The sequence below is a fragment of the Scleropages formosus genome, chromosome 15 (assembly GCF_900964775.1).
Source record: "Scleropages formosus chromosome 15, fSclFor1.1, whole genome shotgun sequence".
NCBI classification, from domain to species: Eukaryota; Metazoa; Chordata; class Actinopteri; order Osteoglossiformes; family Osteoglossidae; genus Scleropages; species Scleropages formosus.
In genome coordinates, this window is record NC_041820.1 from 7,210,402 (window position 1) to 7,237,539 (window position 27,138).

The window sequence follows — 27,138 nt, forward strand, 5'->3', positions numbered from 1 at the left end:
ATTTGACACTCTTTATTATAGTCTCACCGGTGATGATTCATTTTAAATGCCTGGTGTGGATGATGTCATGAAGCCTCAGAGCAATCAGATGAAAGAACACATTTTTGTGATAGATAAAAGTTGTAAACGGGTCAAATCTGATCCTGACTACAACCTGAGGGTGAAATCATGTGTATGGATGAGCAGGAAGTGTTGAAGACTCTGGAGGGACACAAGCCAGCCTTCCAGCAAATCCACAAAGACAGATCTGTCAACGGTGTCCCTGTGTCTGGAGAACAACTCCAAGACATGGCTGAGAGGTGAGCGCCTGTTGCACCCAGGACCTCTCCATCCTCTTGGTGCTTTGCAACGCAGCGGTGAAAAAGCAAAGACGTTTTATTTCCCACAGATTCAATTACATAGGCACATCATTCCATGCCCATTTGATCAAGATGGAATTCTGGGAAATTAAGTACCGGTTGATGGCCTTTCTGATTCTTGCCGAGTCCAAGCTGAAGTCCTGGATCATCAAATACGGTCGAAGAGAGTCAGTTGAGCTCCTGCTGCAGAACTACATAGTGAGTCTCCTAGATGCCCTTTCATCCCAACGGCCGTAATCTCTTAATTTGAGCTCAACATAATCACATGACCTTATATTTATTTATTTTCTCACATTTGCAACAGTCATTCATTGAGGGACACAAGTTCTTTGAGCAGTACGAGACGACCTTCCAGACTCTGAAACAGGCAGCTGACACCTACATCAAATCCGACAGTTCGGGTAAGAGCTCTTGGTGTTTTCTCTCCGGTGCAGATAAGGTGTCTGTTTTCTAACTCAGTTACCAGTGTGAATATGTAAAACTATAATCTGTGTATGTGAGTGCATTTATGTAAAACTGTGATTTTCAGCCCTAGACCAGGTGTACCCCTTTGGTATGCTGGTTTTTGTTTCAGTTGAAGTTTAATTCTCCTTGGCTGAGTTCTTAACCAAATGAATCAGACTGTTTCAAATATAATAAATTGCACATGATTGCGGATAGCTCTATAGACCAACTTTGTGTAAGAAATTAGAGGTGCCAGTACTATGTTTTTCATTCATTTGATCTTCTGGCACACAGTAAAACTGTGGTAAACTGCTCCGTCTGCTTTTTCATTGCGGTTATATTTTTGCACGATATCACGTTCTCATCTGACAAAACAAGTGGCATTGTTGTGTAATCATGCTGTGCGACTTGAGGTATTGGGGCAAGTAGGCTGGCTGAGCCAGCAGGCACCACGTCTAGACTTGGAAGTCATAGGTTTCTAACACCCTTAAGCAAGGAATTTATCCTAAGTTGTATCAAAAAAAAAAAAAAAAAAAAACCAGTTCTATAAATGGATAAATGATTGAAAATTCCAGGATTTAGAGTCTGCAGGAAATGTAAATCTATTGGTATTGGTCTACCAAAGATGTATGGATGAGTGACCCATTGTAAGTAGTGTATACAGCAGTGTAAGTGACCTTAGGTGAATAAGGTGTGGGTTGGTAACACTCCATAGTGTTCATTGGAAGTCGCTTTGGAGAAAAGCATCTGCTGAATGAAGTAACGTCGACCGTATCTCAAGATGTCAGACTTGCTCTTTTGTCGTTTCGCCAATCCCTCACATTGTGCCAGCTGATGAACGAGACGGGGTCAACAAGTTCCTGAGTGACGCCATGGCACAGTGGAAGAATCTGTCTGTAGAGGTGCGGAGCGTGCGCAGTATGCTGGAGGAGGTCATCTCTAACTGGGAGAAGTACAGCAGCACAGTGGCTAGCCTGCAGGCCTGGCTGGAAGATGCCGAGAAGATGTTGAACCAACCTGAGCTCGCCAAGCGGGTGGGTGTTCTCGCTGTCGGCCGTACATACCGTATGCAATTTTGGCCTGGAGAGGTCTGGTGAGACTCTATGATCTGTTGGTTGCCCTGTTCCAGGAGTTCTTCCGGAACCTTCCGCACTGGATTCAGCAGCACATGGCCATGAACGATGCAGGGAACTTCCTCATCGAGACCTGCGATGAGACCGTCTCCCGGGACCTGAAGCAGCAGCTGCTCCTGCTGAATGGCAGATGGAGGGAACTGTTTGTTAAAGTCAAACATGTAAATAACATCAGGGCACAGAGTATATATCGTTATGGCTTTACTTTGGATGAGGAGTATATAAGAAATCGAAATATTGATTGCTTTTACATTGAAACGTTATATTTGTCGTTTTGTTTGGATGTAGAGTACTTATTTCAACACTGGAAAACATAACAAGGATTGAGTGACAGAAAATAACGAGGTGATTAAGGAAATGGAATTAAGATGCTACAGGATCCAGTCCCAAGAGGGGGTTGTTATTGTACCCTTGAGAAAGCTACTTAACATTACTGGTTTACGAGTAGCTTATGCATGTCAAGTCACATAAAGGCTTCAGCTAAACAAGCACATAATGACATGGAATAAGTGGCTGTAGTGGTAGCTGTATAGAAGAGTGATTTTGACTGAAAAGCTATTAGAGCCAAGTCCCGAAGCTTTCAGATCCCTTAGCGGAGATTATTTTTGATTCAAAATTTTAATGACAAAATGGAGCGTGAAAACTGATGAGCTCCACAAAGGTAGGGAGGCACACAAACATTTAGTCTGAATCTGATTTTGCCCCTTCTTTGTATTTCTTTAGTATGCAAGGGCAGATGAGGTGGACAAGATGCGGAAGGATTATCAGGACGGCATCTCTTCCTTAAAGTCTTTTGTGGACGCGGCTAATGAGAAGATGAACGCTCCGCTCCAAGTGTCCTTCCTGAATGTCCGGACTTTTGTCCAGGACGTTGAGGTAAACATTTTCTGTAGCTGTTTAATAACAGTACATTTTCTTACTCGAATTTACGTTTATTTAGCAGACACTTTTCTTCAAAGCAACTTCCAATGAACTCTACGTAGTGTTACCAGCCCACACACCTTATTCACCAAGGTGACTTACACTGCTAGATACACCACCCACAATGGGTCACTCACCAGTGGAACACACTCTCTCTCTCTCTGTCACTCACACACTATGGGAGAACCTGAGCAGCATGTCTTTGGAGTGTGGGAGGAAACCAGAGCACCTGGAAGAAACCCACACAGATATGGGGAGAACATACAACATACAAACTTCTCACAGACTGAATGGCGAATCAAACCCACGTGCCCTTGCACCACCCAGGCACTGTGAGACAGTAGTGCTACTCACTGTGCCACCGCGCTGCCCGGTGATCAAATTAGTGATCACTGTGTGAAAGTAATGGCTTCATGTGTTTAATTTTGGGCTCAAACCCGCACCATTCATGCTCAAAGTCTGCTTCTGTCATTCTGTTTATTGCTCCTGTTTTGTCTTCTTCTTGTATTATCGCTCCCTTTTACAGTTATATTCACAGTGCGATCATGGCCCCACCCTAAATTTTATTGCAGGACATCAAGCAAAAAATCCCAGCTATGGAGGCACTGTACAAGATGGCTACCCGCAACGCTCAGCTACTGACCAAGGACACTCCGCAGGAGGAGGTCACGGAGATGCTGGGTACCATGGCAACAATCAAAGAACAGCTGAGCAAGGTACCCAAGCTGTCTGTCACGTTTTCTCTCTAAATAAACATTCCAGTTGTCTGCTATTGAGACATAAAGCCTTGTAGTCCTATTTTAATTTTATTCTCCGGTATGTGGGTTGATGAGCTGTAGGAGGCCCATCAGTATCATATTTGCCTGAAACATTTGCAGATACAAATAATTTTTATTTTCTCATTTAGTTGCCAGTTCGATCCAGAACTTCTTACTTATTTGATCCATTTATACTGCTAGGTATTTTCCGACAACAGTTCCATGCCATGCTCAAGGGTTCTAGTGTAGTAGAAGTGAGTGGGGTTCAAACTAGCAACCTTCCGGTTACAGTGCATGCTTGTAATGGTTATAACTGCTGCCGTTGAAATAGCTTAAATTACGGGGACTATCAGAAGTAATCAGGTGTTGTCGGGTGGCTTCAGATCTATCACTGATGCTGTAGAAAGTCTTCCAATATTTCCGACGGGTTTAAAAGTACAGCTTTTGGGCTTGGATTCGATGTTTGCTGAAGAAAGTTGTTTGCGGTCCCTTGCAGATCAGGGAACGGTGCCTACCTCTCCTCCGGGAGTGCCAATCCCTGCTTCCCCTCCTGGAGGAGATCGAGAAGCAGATCACACACTTCTACCAGTCCCTGGAGAGGGGCTGCGGCATCACATCCAGCAGGGACCCAGAATCCCCGGCCGACTTCAAACAGAAGTGCCAGGTGAGGGCTGGGTTTGTCTCTTATACAAAACCTGGCAGTTTCTGGGAGACCTTGAACAAAAAGCCAAGTGATATCAGCTAAGTGGGTGGCATGGCGGCATCGCGAGTAGCACTGCTGTCTCACAGTGCCTGGGTGGTGCGGGAGGATGTGGGTTTGATCCCCATTCAGTCTGTGTGGAGTTTGCATCAATTTCCTCTGGGTGCTCTGGTTTCCTCCCACAGTCTAAAGGCATGCTGTTCAGATTCACTCATAGTGTGTGAGTGAGAGAGAGAGAGAGAGTGTGTATGTGTGTGTGTTCCACTGATGTATGGATGAGTGACCCAGTGTAAGTAGTGTATCTAACAGTGCAAGTTACCTTGGGGAATAAGGTTCGTGGGCTGATAACACTACATAGAGTTCATTGGAAGTCGCTTTGGAGAAAAGCATCTGCTAAATAAATAAATGTAAACCACAACCCTAAGTTCAACCCATAAAGAAAGAACTTCATCTGAACTTTATTTCAGATTCAGTTAACGCTATCTGTTTTTAACAACTGAAATAATTTCTCAGCTGTTTTGAAAAAGGAAATCCAGGTCATTGCTTTATAACTCAACCCTCTCTTGGATTCACTCAAGAGTTTCCCTGAGCTACATAAAATTACCGTATTAGATTGTACCTTGTTTTCAGTGACATTTTTTGTGCTAACAGTTCTATGCGAGATCAGGGAAAGTGTCAGCTGGTAGAATGTCAGCAAGAGAATGCTCAAAAGCATTACAGTTTTTATCGGACAGATCGTAAAAGGTGACTGACACCAGGTTCTTTTCACCGGCCAGTTTTAAAACGCAAAGTGGCAAAAATGTCTGTGTCATATAAATTTAATGGATTCGGAGCAAAGTTGAAGTAAGGCACTTCAATGTGCTAAAAGCTTCCTGTCAGGAAATTCTACTTTCATTCAGCCATAAAACTCCAGTGCAGCTGATTCCATCAAGGCATGTTAGCTAAGTGGCCAGGAAATCTGGGTTTGACACAAAAAAAATCTGAGATATTAAAGCCTGCTAATTTCTTCCACGAATCCAACAAAGGCATAGTTCAACGCGTCAATAATATCTAGATGAGAAAAACTAGGGAGGCGCAGCAGGTTCTGGGGTTTGAGTCCTGCTTGGGGTGCCTTGCAATGGACTGGCGTCCCGTCCTGGGTGTGTCCCCCTCCCCCTCCAGCCCTGTGCCCTATGTTGCTGGGTTAGGCTCCGGTTCACCATGACCCTGCTTAGGGCAAGTGCCTTCAGACAGTGTGTGTGTGTGTGTGTGTGTGTGTGTGTGTGTGTGTGTGTGTGTGTCTGAGTGATTAAAAACTAATGCTGAGGTCACCACGTACTTGCCGTTTAGGATGAATTTGTTATGAAAACTGAGACAAAAAACTGTGGGGACTGAAATCAAATACATCGCAAGTTCTCAGTCCTGTAGTGGAGATGTGATTGTTTTACACCTGGAATACTGCTTGATGCATGTTGGACTCGCTCGCATTCTGCTGTTTACATCATCCTGAGCATCTCCTCCCTCTCTGGAATACACTGGAATGCCCAGGAACAGTGGGCAACGCTTGGTGCTTAGACTTCCAGAAATATATTTTTCTTGCAGTTCCTTGGCCTGTGATGTTTTTTCTTTGTTTGTTTCCTTTCCTCAGTCGCAATATAACTTATTTAATTAGCAAATCACTTCCTCTGTTTTATTTTATCTTTGTTCTCTTGTGTCTCCTTGGTGAAAAGAGTGGTATCTGAAAATAAATTGATTTAATCAAAGCAAATATTTTTCTTTTCTGCCATCACATTATCACCACATTTTCAAATCTGCGCTACTGATGAATATGGTATGACCGTATGGGGTATATGACTATTCATCTTTAATCCCAAGGCCTTCACTTACTCTTTACTCTTAGTCTCTAGATGCACTATTCAGTGTGTTGAACAGGAGAAAACTGTAGCCTCTCAGTGATGCCCTGCGAAAGAACATCTCTTGTGCTGCACTCTGTTGACCTTGCAGGAGCTGCTAGGACTTCAGCAGAACTGTAAGAAGTGCTTGTCCATGATTGAGCGGAACCACCAGGCCATCCAGAGGACTTTGGGAGCCAGCAAGGCCTTGCAGCACCTAGACAGATCCCTCCTGCAGAAGAGGGTGATGGAGCTCCAGGCCTCCTCACAGGTCAGACTGAATTAGCATATGCTGCTAGAGGCAGACAATGGGCTATTCAACACTGTCTCCGTCAGCACAAATAGGGCATTGTGTCGTTTTCCACCCCTCCCCACCCGTTTTCTTCTCAGTTCAGTCACGGCCAGTTCTATCTAATGCTTGAGAGCTTGGCAATGACCCTCTGACCCACATACCTGGCAGGAAGCACAGACCAAGGCAAGAGAAGGAAAGAAGGCTTTAGCAGTGCCATTCAAACTCACAGCTTCAAGGCCAATAAATTCCATACGCAGTTCTCAACGGGCCTCAACAAAGGCTCTCTCCTAGAAGCTAAGTGGTTTGTCTAAAATGCAGAAAACACATTTTTTTCTTCACACTTCAGTCCGTCCATTTGTTGACCTGTAATAATGTGTGCACAAAGAACAAAATATGTGAATTTTAATGGCCATTATAAAAGGGAGAAAGTGACATGTGCTTTATACAAGATTTATAGATCAAGCCCCATCCTCTAATACCACTCTCCTTGCCCTGACTTGCTTCAGTAAGTATACGCAGCTGTATAAATGGGCTAGGTAGTGTAAGGCACTTTGGGTAAAAGCATCATCTAAGAAACAAATTAATAATCCAACAGATAGTATGGAAACAGAATGATGGGTAGGGCTCCTTGTGTTCAGGTCATGGTGAAGGAGTCATCAGAGTGGAGGAAACATGTCGAGGCAAACAGCAGCCTCATGAAGAGGTTTGAGGAGTCTCGCATGGAGCTGGAGAAGGTGCTCAACGTCGCCCAGGCATCCCTAAAGGAGAAGGGCAACCCAGAGGAACTGCTCAAAAAACATACCGTAAGAAGAACGTGAATTCCCGCTGTCCACTATGATTTTATGGCAAATGGCAGTGGTTTCAAAATAACTTTCGTAGTTATAGAATTACTATGAACGTAACAGAATCATTGTAATAGTTGCTAAATGGTTATAATGGGTGGCAGGGACATGTGCCCCATTGCTCCGGGTGTTTGTGTCTTTGGGCATGGGTTTGAACCTGGCTGAATCTGTGTGGAGTTAACATGTTCTGCCTCTGTTTGTGTAAGTTTCTTCCTACAGACGTGTCTCGGGTGAAAATGTTTGGAATCTTAACTGCTGTCCCTTGTGACTGCTGATCTCACACCTGGCTGTGTCTGTTGCAGGAGTTCTTTGGACAGCTGAACCAGCGGGTTCTCAACGCCTTCCTGAAAGCATGCGATGAGCTCACTGACATTCTGCCTGAGCAGGAGCAGCAGAGTCTCCAGGAGACGGTCAGGAAGCTCCACAAACAGTGGAAGGTTAGTTTGGCTGCAGGAATGCTTGTCCTGAAAAATTTGTAGGGCCACGAGGGTCCAGGTAGAGTTATATGGAGTAACTGATGGGGTTATTGTCCTTTTCAGGACATTCAGGTAGAGGCACCGTATCGTCTGCTGCGCCTCAAAGTAGAGGTGGAGCGATGTCGTCTGATGGCCTCGTTGCAGGAATGCCGGGAGGAGCTGGACCAGGAGAACAAGTGCCTTCCTATTGTAGGCAGCGAGAGGGTTTTGAAAGAGCACCGGGTAAGAGGATTGGGGTAGTCGTTAGAACCGCTGTGAAATTCTTCTGGTCTTTCACTTGTTCACATGACAGTGCATCCTTTTTGCTCGCAGCAGGTATAGGCTTTGAGCCTATCGATGCTGATTGAACCCAGGTGTCACTTTCCAGGCCTTCTTTGGAGATAAGGGTCCACATCTGCTGTGTGAGAAGAGGCTACAGCACATGGAGGAGCTTTGCCAGAAGCTCCCCAAGAGCGACTTAGTCCATGGAGACTTGGAGAGTAGCAGGACGGCCTTCAGCGAGCTCAAGGCCAACATTGACAGCACTCAGCAGAAACTCCTTCAGCACCCCGACAAGTGGAAGGAGTTCAACTCCAGGTGAAGACCTTCACATTGGACCAGTTTTTGTCACACTGAGAATCAGCAGAATTGTCCTTTACACACGAAAGTCTCTCCATCTCAGGATCATGGGACCTCTGAGACTTTCAATTAAATTTTCACTGCAGCTTATGGCTATACAGCAGATATAATTTTAATATTAGTCTCTTTCAAAGTATACCTGTTGAAGTTTTCTGTTGTACTTCTCAAAATTGCAGTGCTTCCTTTTTCTTTGCGGTGCTTGTTGTGTCCATTGATGCCGATTGCACATTACATATTCTATTGATATTTTGGGATTTTTAAAATGATTGATGATGTTTCACAAAAGCAGCCTTCTGAACTGTCTTGTGTTTGGCATTTAGGTTCTCTGAACTTTCAGCTTGGCTATCATCGAAGGAAAGCCAACTGAGGCTGCTGAGGAATAGAGCTGATGACCCCAACAAGTTCACCCAGGTGAAATCCATGGTTGAGGTAAGTAAGCCATCTTGCCCGAAACCTCCGTGAATGGGGACAGCAAAGGGTTTTGGGAATTGAAGTGGGTAACATTGCTAACCCTGGCTTCTGCCACAGGAGCTCAGACGTGACGCAGAGGACAAGGAAGCGAGCCTCGGCTGGCTCAAAACACGGCTGGCTGCTCTTACAGAAATGTGTACCGAGAGCGAGGCAAGGAGGCAGGCGGGTGCCCTCAGCAAACTCTCCTCCGACTTCAAGAGCCTCCTGTCTTCTCTTGCCGAGGTAGGAGCTCGCTGCACTTCCCAAGAATTATTCAACTTTATTCACTAACTTGCCTGTTACAGGTGCTCCTTGCTTTCGATGGGATTCCACTCCAGTCACCCCGTAAAAACCTGAAAATCCTGTTACAATGAATCACAAGAAGGATAAATAAACAATTAATATGAATTAAAGCTACATTATATAATAGGGCTTTGTTTTATTTTGTTTATTTTGTTTGTATTTTTTCATGTATCATTCATGCTTAAATAATAATATAAAATAATTATATATGCAATACATTATATTTTTATTCTGCGCTATTATTTTCCCTTTCACATCTAAATCTAACGTCTCCCACTTTTCTCTTCTAAGCGAAACCAAAGCACTTCATTTTTTTCCTACTAACCATTTTAAACAAAAAGTAGCATGAAGGAATTTACAGACAAAAAGTTGAGTAAACAAAACACCATTATTGGTAGACATATGGGCTGACTTAATGAAAAAATATTGAATCTTGTGGCAGTGTTGCCAGCCCATGTTATTGTGCAGCAGATGGGGTGATTGTCGTTAGACGTTACAACCAAACATTGGGAAAACAAAATCATATTAGGTTAATGGGATGGTCTTAATTGGCATGTGTCCTAACTCGAAGACCATCGGTAATTGGTGAAGACTCCCACCCTCTCAGTTTATTAAAGGCCCAAATGTCCTTGGCTTAATGGAAATATCCGAGCAACTTCCCCTGTTCCGCAGTCTGAGAAGGTGGTGTTGGCGGTAGAAGACTGCGTGCAGTTCAGGGAGGAGGTACGGGGTACCCTTGAAGAGCTGCTGCAGGGACAACAGGTGGCGCAGGCTGAGGCTTCCAAAATCCTTGACTGTGAGATCGTGAGGGAGGCCCAGCACATGTTCCTCATCCACCAGGTTGGGGACACTACTTCCGCAGCCTTTTTTCTTTTAGTCTAACTCCTGTACCTACTTGTCTGGAGAGATTTGGTTGAGCAAGTCTTGATTGGGGTTGAGAAATGTACACTCTAAGACTGACCACTCTTACAGCAACAGCTGAAGCGCCTGCGGACCAAGAGCAAGGACGTGAAGCAGCAGATCCTCAAGGGCCAGCAGCTGCAAATGGAGAGAGGTCTGGGTGCTGCCCTGCAGTCCGACTTGCAGAAGCTGGAGGGCATGCTGACCAGAATGGACCACACAGTGGAGACCCAGGAGCAAAGCCTGCAGGTATCCTGCTTCAAGACTGGAAAGCTGTGGCTTTGGTAACCAGATGAGTAGAATAAACTTCTCTTGTGGCATTTCCTTGCCAACGCTCTTCTGTTTATGCCCAGGTGACCCTAACCGCATGGCAAGAATTTGAAAGCCAACGAAGGACGGTGCAGGACTTTGTGAACCGGGCTAGCCTGGTCCTGGACAGGGAACTCACCTTCAGCAGCCCAGAGAGCCTGTTGGCTGAGTTGGAGCAAGCCAGGGTGAGTCCACTGTGTGGAGGACAGCAACAGCTAGAAGCAAAGACTTAAGCTGAGTCATACCGCATTGATTGGTTTCCGTGCGTTATTAATCAATAACTGTCAGTTCAAAAATGGAGGGAAATACCAAAGCAGTAGAAATAAATGCCCCACCACTGCAGGAGCTCTCGAAACAGTGTGAGACACACGCCACGCTGACAGACACCCTTCTGAAGAGGGTGCCGGAAGTACGGCTCGGCTCCAGGAACCAGACCTTGCTGCAGGAGCAGAGCCGCTCCATCAGCGAGCAGGTGGACCGCGTGGAGGGTGGCCTCAAGAAACAGTAAGGCACCAAAACGTTTCCCATCCTCCCTCGCTACAAAATTCCCACTCCTTGTGCAGATGTCAGTGTCTTTGTTTGCTCTGCTCATAACGGATAAGACCCGCCATCGGGAGCTGAGCCTTCTGCCTTTTTTTTTTCAGCGTTAAGCAGCTGGAGGGGATGAGATCCCACTGGGAGCAGTTCATGAGCAAGTTTGAAGCTTTCACTTCATGGATATCCCTGAAGGAGAAGGAGCTGGAGGCCCTGAGCACCTCCTCTGCTCCTCTCACACAGCAGATCGACATTGTGAAGGTGCACAGCCTTTCTTTTTTAGTTATTCCCATAAATACTTGTTATTTCTTGACAGGCGTTTTGTTTAATTTTTATGTATCCATATTATTTTGGGAAGACATGTACCTGCGTCTGCCGTTGTACCCATGATCCAGGTATAAACCCTGAATTGCTCTAGTAAAAATTACCCAGCTTTATGGATGGATGAATAAATGTTAGTGTAGCTTAGCATGCAAATGTAATACAAATTCTAATGCAAATCACTTTGGAGAAAGGTTTCAAATAAATCTGATTAGTAATAATAATAATAATAATAACATTTGTTTTTTATTTATAGGAAGAATTGCTGGTTACTCAAAACTTTAATTATAGGTTTAATCCCTGAGACAAGATATGGCTAATTTCACCGAAACGTCGGAACATCAGTTTTGTGTTGTACACATTTTCTCAGGCTGTGGCAGCACAGCTGAAGGAGAGGGTGGAGACTCTGCCCTGGCTGGAGACGGAGTCCCAGACGCTGGGACATTTTGTGTCCTCGGGGGAGGCGGCGCGCATTAAGGCCCGCCTGACGCAAACTGGCCGCTACTGGGAGGAGCTGCAGGAAGGGGTGGAGCAGCTGCATGGGCAGTTGGAGGAAAGTTCCTCCCACTTCCAGAGGTTCAGCACTAACCTGGAGCAGGTATAGCTGCGTTCACTAAAATGTGAATATGGGTGTGTTCTGGCAAATTCAAATGCATCCACTATGTTTCCTTTACCTTTTTACCGAAGGTGAAAACTACCGTCAGAGAGCTGAAAAGCAAGATAGATCATCCCATCTCTTGCTGCTCCTCCTCATCTGAGACCTACAAAGCCCTACAAGAGCATATGGTATGTCACACACCTATGAGTTCCCCCTTCTTGTCTAGATCTATCCATGTACCGGTGTTAATGGCAGTGTACGTGTGTGTGCGCGGCCCGTCCAGGACACCAGCCAGGCTCTGGAGCAGCTGAAGGCTGCGGTACTGTCGCTCTCGGCTGGGGCGGCTAGGCTGAGGGACCGGGACCATGCGGAGAGCGAGGTGGCTGCTGTCCAGCAGGCCTATGAGATGGGTCTCCAGTGGGCCAAGGGGAAGCAGAGCCAGCTGGAGAGCCTGCTGTCACTCTGGCAAAAGTAAGAAAAATAAAAGATCAACAGAATATTATATCCAGAATACTGGCCCAATTGTGTGGCACTTGGTTGGATCCGTGAGAGATGGAGCTGAGGCTTCGGGATGGAAACAAACGTTGCCCCATTAAACGGTGTTTTTTTATCATTATACTGTAAATTGGTACTGCAGCGTAAAGTGGTTACCTGAGTTACTCAGGGTTAATCTTTTCAAATGCGTAAATAGCTGTAAGCTGCCGTCTTTCCGATGTAGATATGAGAAAGAGTGGTCCGGATTTGTGTCCTGGCTGGAAGCGTGCGAGTCCGTCTGCAGCTCTGCATCGCAGTGCCTTTCTGCAGATAAGGCCAGGCAGCAAAGTGAGCTGCAGCAGCTGCAGGTGAACATCATACCGTCACTTCCTTAGTTTCTCATTGCTGACCGGCCTTTTTGGTTCTTAACCTTTTCTAGGCCACAGACCCCTTTGCAAAAGTGCTGAAAGCGAAGGACCCTTCCTTAAAAATTGAGAAGATATTGCACTGAATTTATTTAACTAAAATTTGATCGCTTGCATGGAATGATGTCACTGACTGTAATAGCATAGTAACCACACACACACACACACACACACACACACACACACACACACACACACACACACACACACACACACACAAACAAAATGTCTGCAACCGCTTGTCCTGAGGGGGGTCGGAGTGACCTAACCTGGCAACACAGGGCGCAAGGCTGGAGGGGGAGGGGACACACCCAGTTCGGGGCAATATATTTATATATATTTTTTTTTTTTTTCATGTTAATCTGGGAAAAGGTCAAGTTAAATAATGAACGTACAGAATAAATGTCTTAAGTGATAAGACTGTTAAACATCACAGACAAAATAAGAGACACAAAGTATTATGTTAAGTGTGGACAGCAGGTAGAACAGTGGGTAAAGCCAACACCATGCAGTTAAAAAATCTGGGTTCAAATCCCTCTCCTGCAATAGTCCAAGGTAGTTGTTTCTCCAAGTTTTTTCAGGGACCTAATTGATACTGTAAAAATGACCCAGATATTATAAAGAGTACATCATTGCGGGCAGCTAGATGAACAACAGTCTCTTTGAATGTCACAATGGACAAGCCTACATGTCATTCCTGAAACCTACTCCTTATTTCTGAATGCAAACTGTGCAGGATCTGCAGTCAGAGGTCCTGTTTCATGAGGAGGTGTATGCTGCTCTGGTGAGTCTGGGAGCATCATTACATCCCACAGCATCAGAGGAACGGGTGAAGGAGCTCACAGGGAACCTGGAGCAGCTGGGCAAACGGCTGAGCTCACAGAAGAAGTCCCTGCCTCACAGGTGATAGGAGGAACGAAGCGTAGAGTCAACATTTTTCATGTTACACATTTTATTGATACATTGGGTTTCTCAGTATTTAAAGTTACTTTTGGGTTTAATGCTCTTTCTGGTATCTGGAACATCTTCACTTTGCCTTCACAGAATCGAGCGACTGCGGTTCCACATCAACCAGGTGGATAAGTTTGATCACACTCTGCTGGCCTTTTCCCAGTGGAGTGAGAACTGCCTTGCAGGCCTCTACTCACTCTCACAGGTCACCATCACGGACCTGCAGCCAGCCACCTCCCAGTTAAAGGTAACTCAGACCAAGCTTTTCAGGCATTGTTTAGTGCTGGGCGGCTTCTGGAACTGTGATTAGAGCTGCTGCCTTTTCACTTGAAAGGATCAGGTTTGAATCCCACCTCCTGTTGTAGTCTCCTTGATCAAGGTATTTACTCTGAATTGCTCCAGTAAAATTACCCAGCTGTATAAATGGGTAAATGATTATAAGTAGCTTAACATTGTAAGTCACTTTGAAGAAAAGCATCAGCTAAGTAAATTTAAAAAATGTAAATGCTGACCTTTTCTGCATGTCGGGCAGTACAATGAAGACTCACTCTCTGGCTCTTGGGCAGGAAAGGGCAGCTGTCCTGCACAAGCAAGCTGCTGAGATGGAGAACCTCCAGAAGTTTGTGGAGATCCTCTCGGTGTCCTGTGAGCCGGGGGACCTGCAGCTCCTCCAGGGCCGACTGGAAGACTGCATCCAACCCTTCCTGGAGGCCCAGCGGCTGGTGGGGCATCGGCACGAGGGTCTGGAGAAACTGGAAGCTTTCCTTCAGACGCACGGCGTTGCTGCTAGTGTTCTCCAAGGCCTGAGGCAGACGGTGGAGAGCGCCGGCACCTGGGATCAGGGCAGAGTCCTCGAGCTGCAGCAAGAAATGAGGGCTGTGACGCCTGACATTGGACGGCTGGAGACGTTGGCAGTGAGCTTGGACGGGAGCCTCTGCAAGGCCCACTATCACCTGTGCCAGGAGGGGCAGCGCACCTCGTGTCGCGCGCTGGCAGATGCACTGGGGGCCGAGCTGGATGCTGTCCGTAACCTCCTCGGGGCCAAGCAGAGCGAGGCGGAAGCCCTCAGCGGGCTCTGGAGCTCCTTCAGGCAGCGCAGGGAGCAGCTGCTGAAGAGCGTGGAGGACATTGAGGAGAAAGCTGATCAGCAGGTGCTTGAAGAGCCCAGCTTACTTTCTCTGCAGCAAAGGTACCTTCTTCCCCTCTCCTTTACTTCACCAATGTTTGATTTATATGATAAAATATAAAAGCACAGTTTATTTGCTTATTTCGAATGCATCCCGATGAAGAATCTATAATATCATGAATAGTCTGATGTGTCAAAATAACGACAAGGCATGAACCCAAAGACTACATATGGCAGAAATTAGGGAAAAAAGTGACATCAAAAATGGGTTAATAATTTCTTCTCTGGTCAAAATGTGAATGAAGTATGTCTATTAAAATATTTCATATATTCTGAAAAAGCATGCACACTAATCTGTTAAAGTCTGCTCTTATTGATGTGTAATCTGTTGGGTATGGTAGGTTACGTTTCTTCAGCCAGCTGGAGAATGAGCTGCAGTCCCACAAGCATGAACAGCAGTGGCTCATGGAGAAGGGCAAGCAGCTGGCCCAGAGAGATGCTGAGTTAGCTGGGGAAGCCTTGAGGGACATCAGCTTGCTGGAGGCTACCTGGGAGGATACTAGGAGACTCATTGCTGACAGGTGGGTGGTCAGTATGAGTGTGTGAGAGTCACTAGGACAGATACTGGACTCTGACTGTAATATGACATTTATGTCCCCTGTTCGGCATGTGTTGTTTTGTGTTTCATCATATGTTATTGGTTTCCAGTTCCATCTTCTGTTTGATTTTCTTTTTCAAATATGGCCTTTAATGATGATCCTTTACCAATCTCAGGTGGTGAAGGTTCACTTAGTGTCTTGGTGTGTCCTTCTTGTAGCCAGGAGCAGTGCACTGTACTGGTGGATCTCATGAGGGAATTCCAAAACCTGAAGGCCTCTATCAGTATGGTCCTGGAGAATGCTGAGGCTGTGGCTGACATCCGGATTGCCCTGAAGGACCAGGAAGACATCAGAAGAGCCATCTCTCGAGTGAGACCCTTGCTTTCACATCTTAAAAGCATTTCCGAGCTGCTTCCTGTCTCTTTGGCTTCTTGTTTGGTTGGTTAGATGTAGTGTTAATTTTGACAGCAATGCTCACTTATTTTCCCAAGCATGAGGCAGCAAAGGTGGAGATGACAGGCAACCAGGATGATCTAGATCAGTACACCAGCACAGGGAAACGTCTACTCAGTGAGCTGAAGAAAATCCCTAACTGCGAGACACTTATGCTGAAGAAGGACGTGGATTCTATTGTGGACCACTGGCTAGATGTGAGTCACTTAAAGTGTCTGCATGAATTCTTGAAAAATCAAGAAATTAAACCATCCCCCTTCTTCCATGGGGTTCTGATAGTATTACAGTTGCTAAGTTGTAGCAATAAAAGAATAGATGTAGGATCTGTGTCATCTCCAAAGAAGCAAGCCTGGATAGAAGTCTTGATTCATCAATGAGGATAAAAAGCAGTCTGATTGGTCTGTTCCAATTCCCATAGGTGTCCGAGCGAATTGAGGACAATATTGAGCACCTCAGCCAAATCATGGCATTGTGGGAAGAGGTGAGGAAGATCAGCGAGGAGGTGGATGGATGGAGCCATAGCTCGGTGGCTGAGCTGAACGAGAGCTTGAACCACCTCAATGACAGCCAATGGATGCAGGCACGGCTATCACAGTTCCAGGTCAGGACCTAGTAGGAGCACTAGATGGAAATAACGTCCTTTCCATCTACCTACAACATTTGTTCCCAACCTGTGTGTTTACAATAGTTAAGATACTATTAAAGGTTTGGGGGACACATATTATATTTACATTTGCATGTATTCATTTAGCAGATGCTTTTCTCAAAGGCAATGTACAGCTCTGAGGAAACAAAGGTGCATTTCACCAGCAGTTGAAACAATACAGATGCAGACATGTGTTTCTTAAAGTGCAGTCAATTAGTCCAATACCACTGTTTTTGCCAGCATACATTTCTTGAGTAGCTGCAAATAGAACTGATATGGAGTAATTTGACTATGGCTTCAATGTGTCAAGAGAAGCAGAGACTCTCTCTGGACTTCATCATTACTCCCAGACTCCTAACTCATAAAGCTGATTAAATGAGTCAGTTTTTGATAGAGAACTTCCAACAGGTAAACCGAACTACTGGAAGGTGAAGGATCTTGGTCTTGGAGAGACTCTGTTGTAGATGGTGATCAGTCATCCATACAGAAGAGGCAAGCTGCTGTATGAGAGGATATATTCGTAGCAGCAAGGGAGAAAAGAGAAGAGCTGGGTATTGTCGGCATAGCAGTGACAGGAGAACCTGTGAGAGGCAATGGCTGAGCTAAAGGAGGTGAAGATGGAAAAGAGTAATGTGCTCAGCACCAAACCCCAAGAAACACCAGTTGAGAAAGACTGAGGGAAAGACAGGGAGCTGTGGCAAATATCTGGTAAGAGCTAACGGATGGGTAAAACCATTTCAGTGTTAAGGTAGCCAAGAGAAAAAAAGCAGGATCTAGAAGCTGATGGTGTCAAATGCTGCAACTAGGTTGAAAAGAATGAGAACCAAGCAAAAGGAGGCAGCTCTGCCTGACTGGAAAGAATGTGACTCTACACAGAGGTCATCTCAGTGGAAACTTGATTATAGACTGATAATCGTCAAGAAAATTATTCTGGGCAAGGAATGCAGGTAATTGATTACAGGCTGCATATTTCAGAGTTTTGAGAGAAAATGGAGAAGAGCATCATGCTTGTAATTCTGAACAGAGTTTGGTTCAGAGAGGGTTCTTTAACAATGGTAAGATGTGAGCAGTTTTGAAAGCAGATGGGCAGCAACCTGAGGAGAGTCAAGTGATGATGGTATCTCCCATAGGAATATCTTTTAGAGACTTTCTCTACTTGACGAGGCCATGAGTCAAAACTCAACTGAAATTAAATTTTCTTTTTAATGTACAGGTGGAGGTAGAAAAGAATGAAGAGAGCCTACAAGTCCTACGGGGAAAAGTATCAGAACTTGGGCAGCTCAGAAAAAGCCAGGAGATCCCATCAGAACTTCAGGTAAATAGTATGAAAGCCCCCTGCATTAACATTTAATTTCTTTCATCAAGTTCTTTCAGCTTTTGGAGTAGCAAATCAATGACGGCTCAACACACTGCCCAGCTTCTTGGCAGTCATAGATTACTAGCTTTCACACATCACAACACTTGTTTAGTATTCTTTGCTACCTTCAGGTGATGGAAGCTGACTTGAGTAAGAAGATTTCTCGTGCCCGGGAAGTGTCCGAACAAGCCAAAAACACCCTCAGTGACTTCAGCTTCCAGAAGCAGCAACTGGACAACTTCATAAACCAGATGTCTGGGTGGCTGAAGGATATGGAGCAATCCCTGTTGGTGTCGCAACGTGGGTCTAACCCGGAGGACATCTCTAAAGTGAAGGTACACATTAAAAATATGTTTGCTTATGACCTTACTGAGTATTACTCAGTTTTATGGACTATTCTTCCAGACTTCTATTCTTTGCTATGGCAATAATAGAACTACAGAGACCCAGAAATACACTAAGTAGTAGAAAAGAGCAGTAGATGATAGCAATCACGCCTAATGACCACAAGAACCCTTGGGATGCACTGTGTGCTGTAGGAGATTCAGAAGGAGCTGCAGAACCAGCAGAGCAACATCGATTCCACACGGGAAAATCTCAACACCCTGTGCAGGAAGTACCCCTCCGAGGAGCTGGTCAATCTGGGCTCTGAACTCACTGAACTCATCAGGAAGTACAAAGCCGTTAACCAGCTATGCACCAAAACCCTGAGTTCCCTTCAGAACAATCTGCAGCTCCATTTTACTGGTGAGCAGGCCTTGAATTTGAATCCTTTATTCAGTCTACTTGATCAAATTTATCTACGTATATTTTACTTGTACAAAGTACCATGTTCATGAAAGATGAATTCATATTTTATAGTGATGAACTTTGCTTTGTATTTCCTTGTTGCATTTCTGACTTGTAGGCTAGCTTATCTAGTTAGCCGGCATATGTCTTCAGAAAGGGATTCGTTGAGCTATTCATAGATTGGTCTCAATTTTACCCACTGCTGTTCCACTGAGATCCCTAACCTTGACTTCACTGATTTCAGTGCAGCATGGACTCTATTGTACTTTTAGGTTTAATTCAATCTTGGACTGTAGAGCTCAGTCTCAGGTATCTGCCTGTCTCTCTGTCTCTAGAGGTAGTACAGGAATTCCATGGGTGGCTGTCTGAACTGGACTGTGGAGTGAGGGACTGCTCTGATCAATCTGGAGACTCCAGCACCTTAGAGAACAAGCTGCAAAAGCTTAAGGTTATGATTTCGCTAGTCCTTGGGCCTACATGCACGTGGAAATGAGGAATGATAATGAGCAGCTGACGATTCTCTGTCTACCCTGCAGAGAGTGCTTGATCAGGAGAAGGACGGGAAGGCTCGTTTGACACGAGTGTGTGAGGAAGGGGAGAAGCTCCTGCTGCATCTCCCCAAGGGCAGCGTGAGCCAGGTGCAGCAACACCTCTCCTCCAGCCAGCAAGCCTGGGATGGCTTTGTGGAGCGCTGCCGGCAGAATGAGCAGATGCTGGAGGAGTCCGCCGCCCAGCTGAATGGGTAAGTGGGACTGGGGACACGTTTGCTTGTATGTGCTATTTCCTCTTTGTCAGACTTACCTTTGACTTAGCCATTGTCGGATCCTTACCTCCTCACCTTGCCCTCGTCCATGTACTGAGGCTTCTGAGATGATACTGTATGGGAAGGTCATACCAACAATGCGTTTGCCTCTTTCTCTCAGGTTTGAGAGCAAACGGAGGAAACTGAGTCGCTGGCTGGAGCAGGCGGAACAGAAACTGTGCTCAGAGGTGCAAGCAAGCAAGAAACTCCTCACTGAGAGAAAAGCTGAGCTGGAGCATCTGGAGGGCTTCCTCAAGGAAGTGCACAAGGAAAGGTAATCCCACCCTCCATACCTGCACGTGCTTTTAATTAGCATGTTTTCTAGTTCTTGCTGTCCTTAGATTTCATAAATTAGTTTTAATCTCCTTTGCACAGGGACTCCTTTGAGCAGCTGCACCAGGAGTCCCACATTTTGAGCGAGTCCGGACGAGGGGATGGCAGTGAGGCACGGGCTGCCGCCCGGCTGCAGACCAAATACCAAACCTTGCTGAGACAGACCAAGGAACAGCTGCGCAGCTTGCAACTCGCGCTGCAGGAGCATCAGGCCTTTGAGGAGAGCATTCAGAGCACGTGGTCCTGGCTGAGGGGGGTGCAGGGACGCCTAGCATCACTCAACAACACTGTCGGCAGCAAGGAGACACTAGAGAAGAGACTGGGCTTTGTGCAGGTTAGCCAGAAACATTGTCACATCCAGTCTTGTCTGCATGACGTAAAGTAAATTAAACTCTTTACTTATTAGAACTTTTTAAAATAAATACTTAAAACTTTACAACAGAAGGACCCCTTCTAGGACTTATATATTGTCCTTTGGTAATTGACTGTGAGGAGTTTGTCTGCCTGGGTTGTGTAGGACATCTTATTGATGAAAGGTGAGGGAGAAGTGAAGCTCAACATGGCCATTGGCAAAGGCGAGCAGGCGCTGAAGAGCAGTGGAGATGAGGGCCAGGAGCTCATTCGTTCCCAGCTTCAGGGCCTGAAAGATGCCTGGGCCACTACACTTGTTACCGCCATGAGCTGCCACAGGTATCATGGCTGCGCCCTCCTTCCTGCCCAACACCCTGGATAAAAATCATGTTTGACACGCCTATCTGACCTCGGAATTTTTTGTCATATATGGCTTCTTCTTTGGCTTTGGTGCGCCACAGCCGACTGGAGTGGACCGTGGCTCAGTGGAACGGCTTCCAGGAGGCTGAGGGTCAGCTGTTGCAGTGGATGGAGTTGGCGGAGCGGGAGGTGGCTGCCCCACTGGCTCTGCAGCTGGGCCTCAGGGAGAAAGCAGCCCAGCTAGATCGGATCCGTGCTGCACTGGCTGATGCAGAGGGTCATGCAGCAGCTCTGGCACGCCTTGCAGAGAAAGGTACCGAGCTCCACAAAAAGACCGGTGACCAAGCCTTCCGGCAGGAGACACAAGAGGAGCTCACCAGGCGGTTTGCTGACATCACTGCAGTCATCAAGGTAACCCACCTGCAGCGCATTTGAGTTAAATAGGGACAGTTCATTTGAAAATGTTTGCAGATGGTGACGTACTGGTTAGAACTATGACTCTTCACTCAAAGAACCAATATTTGAAATCTGCCTCAGCTGTAGTACCCTTGAAAAAGGTAACTGCATTCAATTGCTCCAGTAAAAATTATCCTGTTGTGTAAAAGGGTAAATCACAGCAAGCAGCTAACTTTGGAGATGTGTCACCTAAATAAGAAAATGTAAGCCAGAAAACCACTAAGAACAAGACTGTATTGATTTTGATTTACAAAATTTATGAAAGAGATCTAATATTGGCCTTTTTTGCAGTTTGAATCGTTCTTCCTCCGGTTGGACCGTGATGGGCTGTAAGTGTGCTGTGTTTCCTCTCTCCCGTCCTGAAGGGAAGGGTCAAGGCCATGGAGGACTTTGTAGAGGAACATGAGCAATACTTGGAAGCTGTGCGTGAGTTTGGAGACTGGCTGACGTCTGCCAAGGAAGAGCTTCAGCGCTGGTCCGACACTTCTGGGGACTCTGTCTCAGTGCAAAAAAAGCTCTCCAAAGTGCAGGTGAGAAGCTTTAAGGATGAAAATGAAAACCTGGGGAGCCTCTGTTGTGCTACAAAAGTAAGGACAGGCATTTTATGCACTGATAGTGTAGCAGTTAAAGCTGCTGCCTTTGGCTCTGAAAGTTGCTGGTTCAAATCCCACTCACTGCTATACTATTCCTGCGTAGAGTACTTACCATAAAAGGCTCCTGTAAAATTACCCATATGACATAGTTGGAGGCAACTCAACATTATAAAATGCTTTGGAGAAAAGTGTCAGTTAAATGTAAATATATTCCAAAACAGACAAAGGGCTAACACATGACAAATAGTTTGGATTTCACTATGAATGGTGCAAAAGCTAACAGTTTCACAGAATTCTATTCAATTTAATTTTTATAGAATGCACTTCCCATACAGCAAGACAGAGCACTGAACAAAGGATCGGAGGCATGATATAAATAAAAAGTTGGCTACACATCAAATTACCACAATAAATTTGCAATTATTACAGCTGTAAGTGCTCTAATTGGGGATGGAGGAAAGGAACCAAAAAACTCCCAACCGAAAGGCATGAGAGAAAAAACTTCTGGGGGTCCAAGTGCCAGTAGCTGACCACTCCCCCGGGCATTCAAGATTTTAAAAAAATTATGTCAATTTACAGCTATTTACAACATTGTTGCTAAATGCTAATAAGTTGGTGGCCCAGCCTTTTGAAACCAGTAAACTCTTCAACTTATGAATGTGGTTTAGGCTGGAAGTATGTTTGCATCCTGATTTTCCTATAAATCCAAAGGTACTTTTATGGCTTAGTCACAATCAATCAATCAACATGATCTTTTTAAAACCTTCCTCTGTAGCCCTTGCCTCTTTTGCCACTCTAATGTGAGAGCGATGGAAAAGTACACCTGTGGTGCCTCCCAAAGAACTCTGTCGCTCTGCCGTGTCATTGTAGGAGCTGCTTGACTCTAAGCAGCGAGGCAGGGAGCGGTTAACCCGCGTCCAGCACTGTGGGCTGGCAGCTCGGAAACACACGGCGGCAGCCGGACGTGAGCCCATGGAGCACGAGGAGGCCGCTCTCCTGGCTTCCTGGGAGGAGTGGGAGAGGGCGGTGCTGTGGACGCGGGATGTGCTTGAAAGTGCCCTGTCGCAGGCAGTTGACTCTGAGAGGGAGCTGAGCCGCTTGGCCGCACATTTGGAGCGGGACCTGCAGGGACTTGGGGGCAAGCTGGAGGGCTGGCGACACAGAATGAGTCAAGTAGAGGGGATGGGCCTTGAAGACGAGGCGGTCCAGGCCTGGCAGATCGCTAAGGTCAGTCCACGTGTGCTCTCTGTGGTAGCCAGTGGAGAATCAATAACATTAAATGAACACTGGGAGAATTAATATGGTCTCTGCAATCTCCCCACAGCATTGATTTAGCTTTTCCCAAATTCTTATTACTTCATCTCATCGTTCTGCTTATAAGGGTAATAACTAAAAGGCAATAGGCTACTCATTAATGAAATGTTATGGGGTTCATAACAATTGTTTTCTACGTATTTGGACATGTAGCACAAGCATGTTCAACACATGTTGGGGGGGGGGGCGTGACAGAAAACAACACAAATCCCACACATGGCTGTAAGTAAAACCATTAATTAACTCATGACAGTAAACTAGAGAACACAGTGAACCACCACGCAAACACTCAAACGGTGAGAGGTTGACAGTTGTACAAAAAAGACAATTAAGCAAACAGCAGTGCATTATGGGAAGACGCTAGCTTAATCATTGTAGCACTATGGATTCAGTTATTTAAATAGAAAGGGCAGTTTTATGAGTAAGTTTATGCAATGAAGGAAAAAATCTGACTAAAAACTTGACATTTTCAGACAGTGACGGGTATTTTCCTGATCTACACACTGCATTCGAATCCATCTTTTTCTCTCGTGGGCTTCTTTGTATCAGGATACCCTGGAGGGCTTACAGGAGGTAGAGCCTTTGCTGGATAGCCTGAAGTCTCAGTTGAATGACCTATGTCGCTTCTCCAGAGATGTGGGTGCTCAGTCAGAGGAAGTGTCGGCCCTCATCAAAGAGTACAACAGGTGAAGCAGATAGTGTTTACGATGTCAGCACGTGTTAAATTTTCATTTAGTGTGATGAGCAAACCTGCTTTTGTCTTCAGAATTTGTATCTATGTATCTTCAAATGTCATGACATATATTTGCTTTAGAAAATGTTTTAACTTCTTCACCACCTGATATCTGCTGTTTTAAACAAGCATCTAGTACATCTGTAGTACATGTATGGACTTCTTTGCTCTGTTTGGATTCCTTTCCCATAGTCTCAGCCTTCAGGCATCGCTGGAGTGCCAGACCAAGGAGAAGCTGCTGGAACACAGGTTCCGCAACTCCTTCAAGGACTTTCACCAGTGGTTGGTCAATGCCAAGATCAATACTGCCAAGTGCTTTGAAGTGCCTCAGAACATCGCTGAGGTCTCTGCTGCCCTGGTGAAGCTTCAGGTGAAGCTTCAGGAATTACAAAGGAGGAGTTCAAATTTTGGCAGATTAGTTTTGGAATTTTGTTGAAATTTTCTCTTTACTGATGAACTAGAGTCTAGTGGTGTACAGTGTGTAACTAATTTCCCAGGATTGCTCCTTCTATCTTAACGCAGTTACACGAAGCTGTAGAAAATATGGGTTGTCTATGACTTCACCCACAGCTTGTATTTAGAGTGATCCAGATGTGTTAAGAATCCTGTACTGGTGAATCGCCTCACCTCCCCATCTCCCGTCGTTACCAGTCCTTCAGTGGTGTCCTGACGCCGTTCTCTCCGCTCTCCTTCAGGAGTTTTTGAATGACAGGGAGCAGGGACAAGCCAAGCTCAACGGTGTGGTTTTCAGTGGGGAGCAACTAATCCGCATTGTAGCCAAAGACCGATTGGAATCCATTCGGGCCAAAATGAGCAGTGCCAGAAATGATTGGAAGGCACTAATGTCCAACCTGCATCAAAGAGAGGCTTCTCTTCAGGTATTAACATGAGTACAAGTCCTAAGTCTCCGTTCCGCCTTGCTTTCCATATGCTACGTTAGCGATTATTTTATGTAGCAGGTTTTTCTTTTCAGACTCTTTATGTTTATCTCTTGGCAGCTGTTGACACTGTATGGTGGCTCCATCTTACTCCTAAAGAGCAGCTTTAGGGAAAGTCAAAGTTAGTCTGTTTGTCTGCCATGTTACAGCACTCAGTAATCCGAATCTTGCTGCCGCTAAGCTACAATTTGTGTTTTTACGTCTCCTGGTGCAGAAGGGGCCCGATCTCCAAGCTGTTATTGTTACTGTGAGAGTGTGTTATGTGTGTACTTTTCAGAACTTGCAGGCCCAAATGAAGGATTTTGAGGCCAGCGCAGAGCCTCTGCAGGGGTGGCTGAATGCAACAGAGACGGCAGTGCGGGAGATTGGCTCGAATCTGGAAAGCCTGGCTGCTAAGAAGCAGGAACTGAACAGGTTGCAGGTACTGAGTGCTGCTCCCTGTTGCCATTATCAACACACCCAAGGATGGAGTCATCTTGTTTAACGCCAAGACCCTGTTTGCTCTGATAGTCCCTTTCTCTGGGGGAAGACTGGCTTGATAGCTCTGCTGCATTTTTATTTCAACAGTGTGTTCAGGAAGAAATAGCCTCCCAGGATTTCCAGTTAAGCAAACTGAAGGAAAAGGCTGGTCTCCTGTGGGAGGGACAAGTGGGAGGCAAAGGCTTCATGCATCGAGTGTCTCAGCTATCAGCACAGTACCAGGCACTGGCCAACCATGCCAAGGTAACCCTGTCAGCTTCTTTCATTTTTGCTGCTAGCTTCTAACTGATTCCCCATACCCGCCTTTCTCGACTGAAATGAAAGTGCTGACATCCCTGCAAACAGTAATAATTCATTATCCATCAGTAGTAATCAAAAACCCAACCAAAAGCACATTTATCAGTTGGCGTTTTAAACATTTGATGCATTCAGTCACTGAGAAAGAGTTCCATCAGTCCAACTTCATTTAATATTGTATGAATAAAATCTTCTTCATCTAGCTTATGCTCTTCTCCAAAAGAATTTGTAAATTTTACATTTAGCTGATGCATTTCTCTGAAACAACTTATAGTTGTTAAGGTTACAATTACTTACCTATTTATACAGATAGGTATTTTTACCAGAACCATTTAAGGTAAGCACCTTACTCATGAGTACTACAGCTGGAGGTAGGGATTGAACCTACAACCTTTGTATCCAAAGGCACTAGCACTAACCCCTATGCTGTCAACTGTCCCGTAATGTTATATTATAGGTCACTTAAAGTATTTAACTCATTCTAACAGCTGGATAATTTAGAAAGTACCTTGCTGAAGGGTGTTACAGAAAAAATTGCAACTTGTTCCTGGGTCCTTCAGTTAGAAGGTCATAGCTCTAACCAGTATCTTACTGGCTGCCTCATTTTAAGTATCATCATAATATTTTTGCTGACAATCCTCAACAGTTGGAATCTCAGAATAGCAAATATAATATAAAGTACAAACTGTTGAGTACCATGTTTGTTTACTTGTATGGCTCATGTTTTTACAGGAGAAGGCCTCACGTGTTGACAGGATTGTCACCGAGCACCAGCTTTTCTCCCAGTCCCTCAAGGAGCTTCAGGACTGGGTGGCTGACACCAACCACATGCTGCAGAACTACTGCATGCCTACTGCAGACAAGAATGTGCTGGACAGTAGGATGACTAAGTTGGAGGTAGGGGCAGGGACTCCAGCTCAGAGCTGTGTAGATGCAGCAGTAGCATGTGTAGAGTTATGTTTTGCATGGCATTTACATTTCTCCTAGCTGTATCATTAAGTTTTTTCAGCTTGTTCTCTTTTCTAAGACCTCACTTTTGATTTTGCCCCAATTTTTAGTCCCTGCTGATGGCTTGGCAGGAGAAGGAGATCCAGCTGAAGATGCTAGTGGCCCGGGGTGAGGCGGTGCAGAAGAACACTTCCCCCACAGGGATCCCAATGATCTGCAAGCAGATCCAAGACTTAAAGGAGTCCTGGGACTTGCTTCTTTCTGCATCTATTCAGTGCAAGAGGTCAGGATCGCAGGAGGGAAGGGTCCCACCAATAAGCAGTCATCAGTAACCAATGCTCAATGATTAGTGGCCATTTATTGGTCTCTCTAAACAGGTTACTTGTATAAATTCTGCCTTTAAGAACATTTTCTCCACCAGATACACTATGAGTGACATTATAGATAGTTTAGATTGGGTTGAAACTAAAGAAGTTCTTACCAATAGTTGTTGCAAGTGTTTGTTTGGAAGACAGTACATTTAAAGTAAATGATATGCGAATATTCTGAATGTTGGGTCCCAAATCAGATAGGATGAATATATGTGATGTTGTCTGTGTGCAGCCAGCTGGAGGGGGCTCTCTCCCAGTGGACCAGCTACCAGGAGGACGTGAGGCAGTTTGTGGGCTGGATGGAACGGGTGGAGGAGAGCCTGCGCACCGTGGACAGGCAGAACTCGGAGATGAGGGACAAAACGGCCAACCTGAGCAAAGCCAAGGTGCATTTAGTTGTCTTTTTGTCTTCTTCTATCAGTGAAAGTTTACTTTGTCCCAAAATATCTCATAATCTGATCCCCCAGTGGAAGTGTTACCTTGATCGTTTTAATTTCATTCTTTATCCCGGAA

General features: G+C 45.4%; 1 protein-coding gene across 6 annotated transcripts in view; it reads left to right on the forward strand.

Moving 5' to 3' along the window:
• syne1b (spectrin repeat containing, nuclear envelope 1b) overlaps positions 1–27,138 on the forward strand; it is a 104,807-nt gene that overhangs the window by 27,547 nt on the left and 50,122 nt on the right. For 5 of the 6 annotated variants that reach the window (XM_018731297.2, XM_029258550.1, XM_029258549.1 and 2 more), the window contains 50 exons: positions 187–299; positions 389–557; positions 664–760; positions 1,635–1,837; positions 1,933–2,097; positions 2,660–2,812; positions 3,430–3,573; positions 4,112–4,279; positions 6,299–6,457; positions 7,117–7,281; positions 7,623–7,757; positions 7,860–8,018; positions 8,164–8,372; positions 8,735–8,843; positions 8,943–9,107; positions 9,840–10,007; positions 10,140–10,316; positions 10,421–10,561; positions 10,720–10,880; positions 11,021–11,171; positions 11,602–11,829; positions 11,919–12,017; positions 12,113–12,300; positions 12,548–12,671; positions 13,465–13,631; positions 13,773–13,926; positions 14,246–14,868; positions 15,207–15,386; positions 15,623–15,773; positions 15,896–16,054; positions 16,276–16,458; positions 17,717–17,818; positions 17,992–18,195; positions 18,400–18,607; positions 18,985–19,097; positions 19,186–19,391; positions 19,573–19,725; positions 19,827–20,118; positions 20,302–20,474; positions 20,597–20,906; positions 21,317–21,481; positions 22,415–22,771; positions 23,408–23,544; positions 23,784–23,961; positions 24,287–24,469; positions 24,807–24,950; positions 25,097–25,252; positions 26,039–26,203; positions 26,365–26,537; positions 26,858–27,011. In XM_018731297.2, the coding sequence (XP_018586813.2) occupies positions 187–299; positions 389–557; positions 664–760; positions 1,635–1,837; positions 1,933–2,097; positions 2,660–2,812; positions 3,430–3,573; positions 4,112–4,279; positions 6,299–6,457; positions 7,117–7,281; positions 7,623–7,757; positions 7,860–8,018; positions 8,164–8,372; positions 8,735–8,843; positions 8,943–9,107; positions 9,840–10,007; positions 10,140–10,316; positions 10,421–10,561; positions 10,720–10,880; positions 11,021–11,171; positions 11,602–11,829; positions 11,919–12,017; positions 12,113–12,300; positions 12,548–12,671; positions 13,465–13,631; positions 13,773–13,926; positions 14,246–14,868; positions 15,207–15,386; positions 15,623–15,773; positions 15,896–16,054; positions 16,276–16,458; positions 17,717–17,818; positions 17,992–18,195; positions 18,400–18,607; positions 18,985–19,097; positions 19,186–19,391; positions 19,573–19,725; positions 19,827–20,118; positions 20,302–20,474; positions 20,597–20,906; positions 21,317–21,481; positions 22,415–22,771; positions 23,408–23,544; positions 23,784–23,961; positions 24,287–24,469; positions 24,807–24,950; positions 25,097–25,252; positions 26,039–26,203; positions 26,365–26,537; positions 26,858–27,011 (8,940 nt within the window). Of the gene's footprint in view, positions 1–186; positions 300–388; positions 558–663; positions 761–1,634; positions 1,838–1,932; positions 2,098–2,659; positions 2,813–3,429; positions 3,574–4,111; positions 4,280–6,298; positions 6,458–7,116; positions 7,282–7,622; positions 7,758–7,859; positions 8,019–8,163; positions 8,373–8,734; positions 8,844–8,942; positions 9,108–9,839; positions 10,008–10,139; positions 10,317–10,420; positions 10,562–10,719; positions 10,881–11,020; positions 11,172–11,601; positions 11,830–11,918; positions 12,018–12,112; positions 12,301–12,547; positions 12,672–13,464; positions 13,632–13,772; positions 13,927–14,245; positions 14,869–15,206; positions 15,387–15,622; positions 15,774–15,895; positions 16,055–16,275; positions 16,459–16,914; positions 17,212–17,716; positions 17,819–17,991; positions 18,196–18,399; positions 18,608–18,984; positions 19,098–19,185; positions 19,392–19,572; positions 19,726–19,826; positions 20,119–20,301; positions 20,475–20,596; positions 20,907–21,316; positions 21,482–22,414; positions 22,772–23,407; positions 23,545–23,783; positions 23,962–24,286; positions 24,470–24,806; positions 24,951–25,096; positions 25,253–26,038; positions 26,204–26,364; positions 26,538–26,857; positions 27,012–27,138 lie in introns of those variants that run through there. The other variant, XM_029258553.1, reaches the window with a different exon arrangement.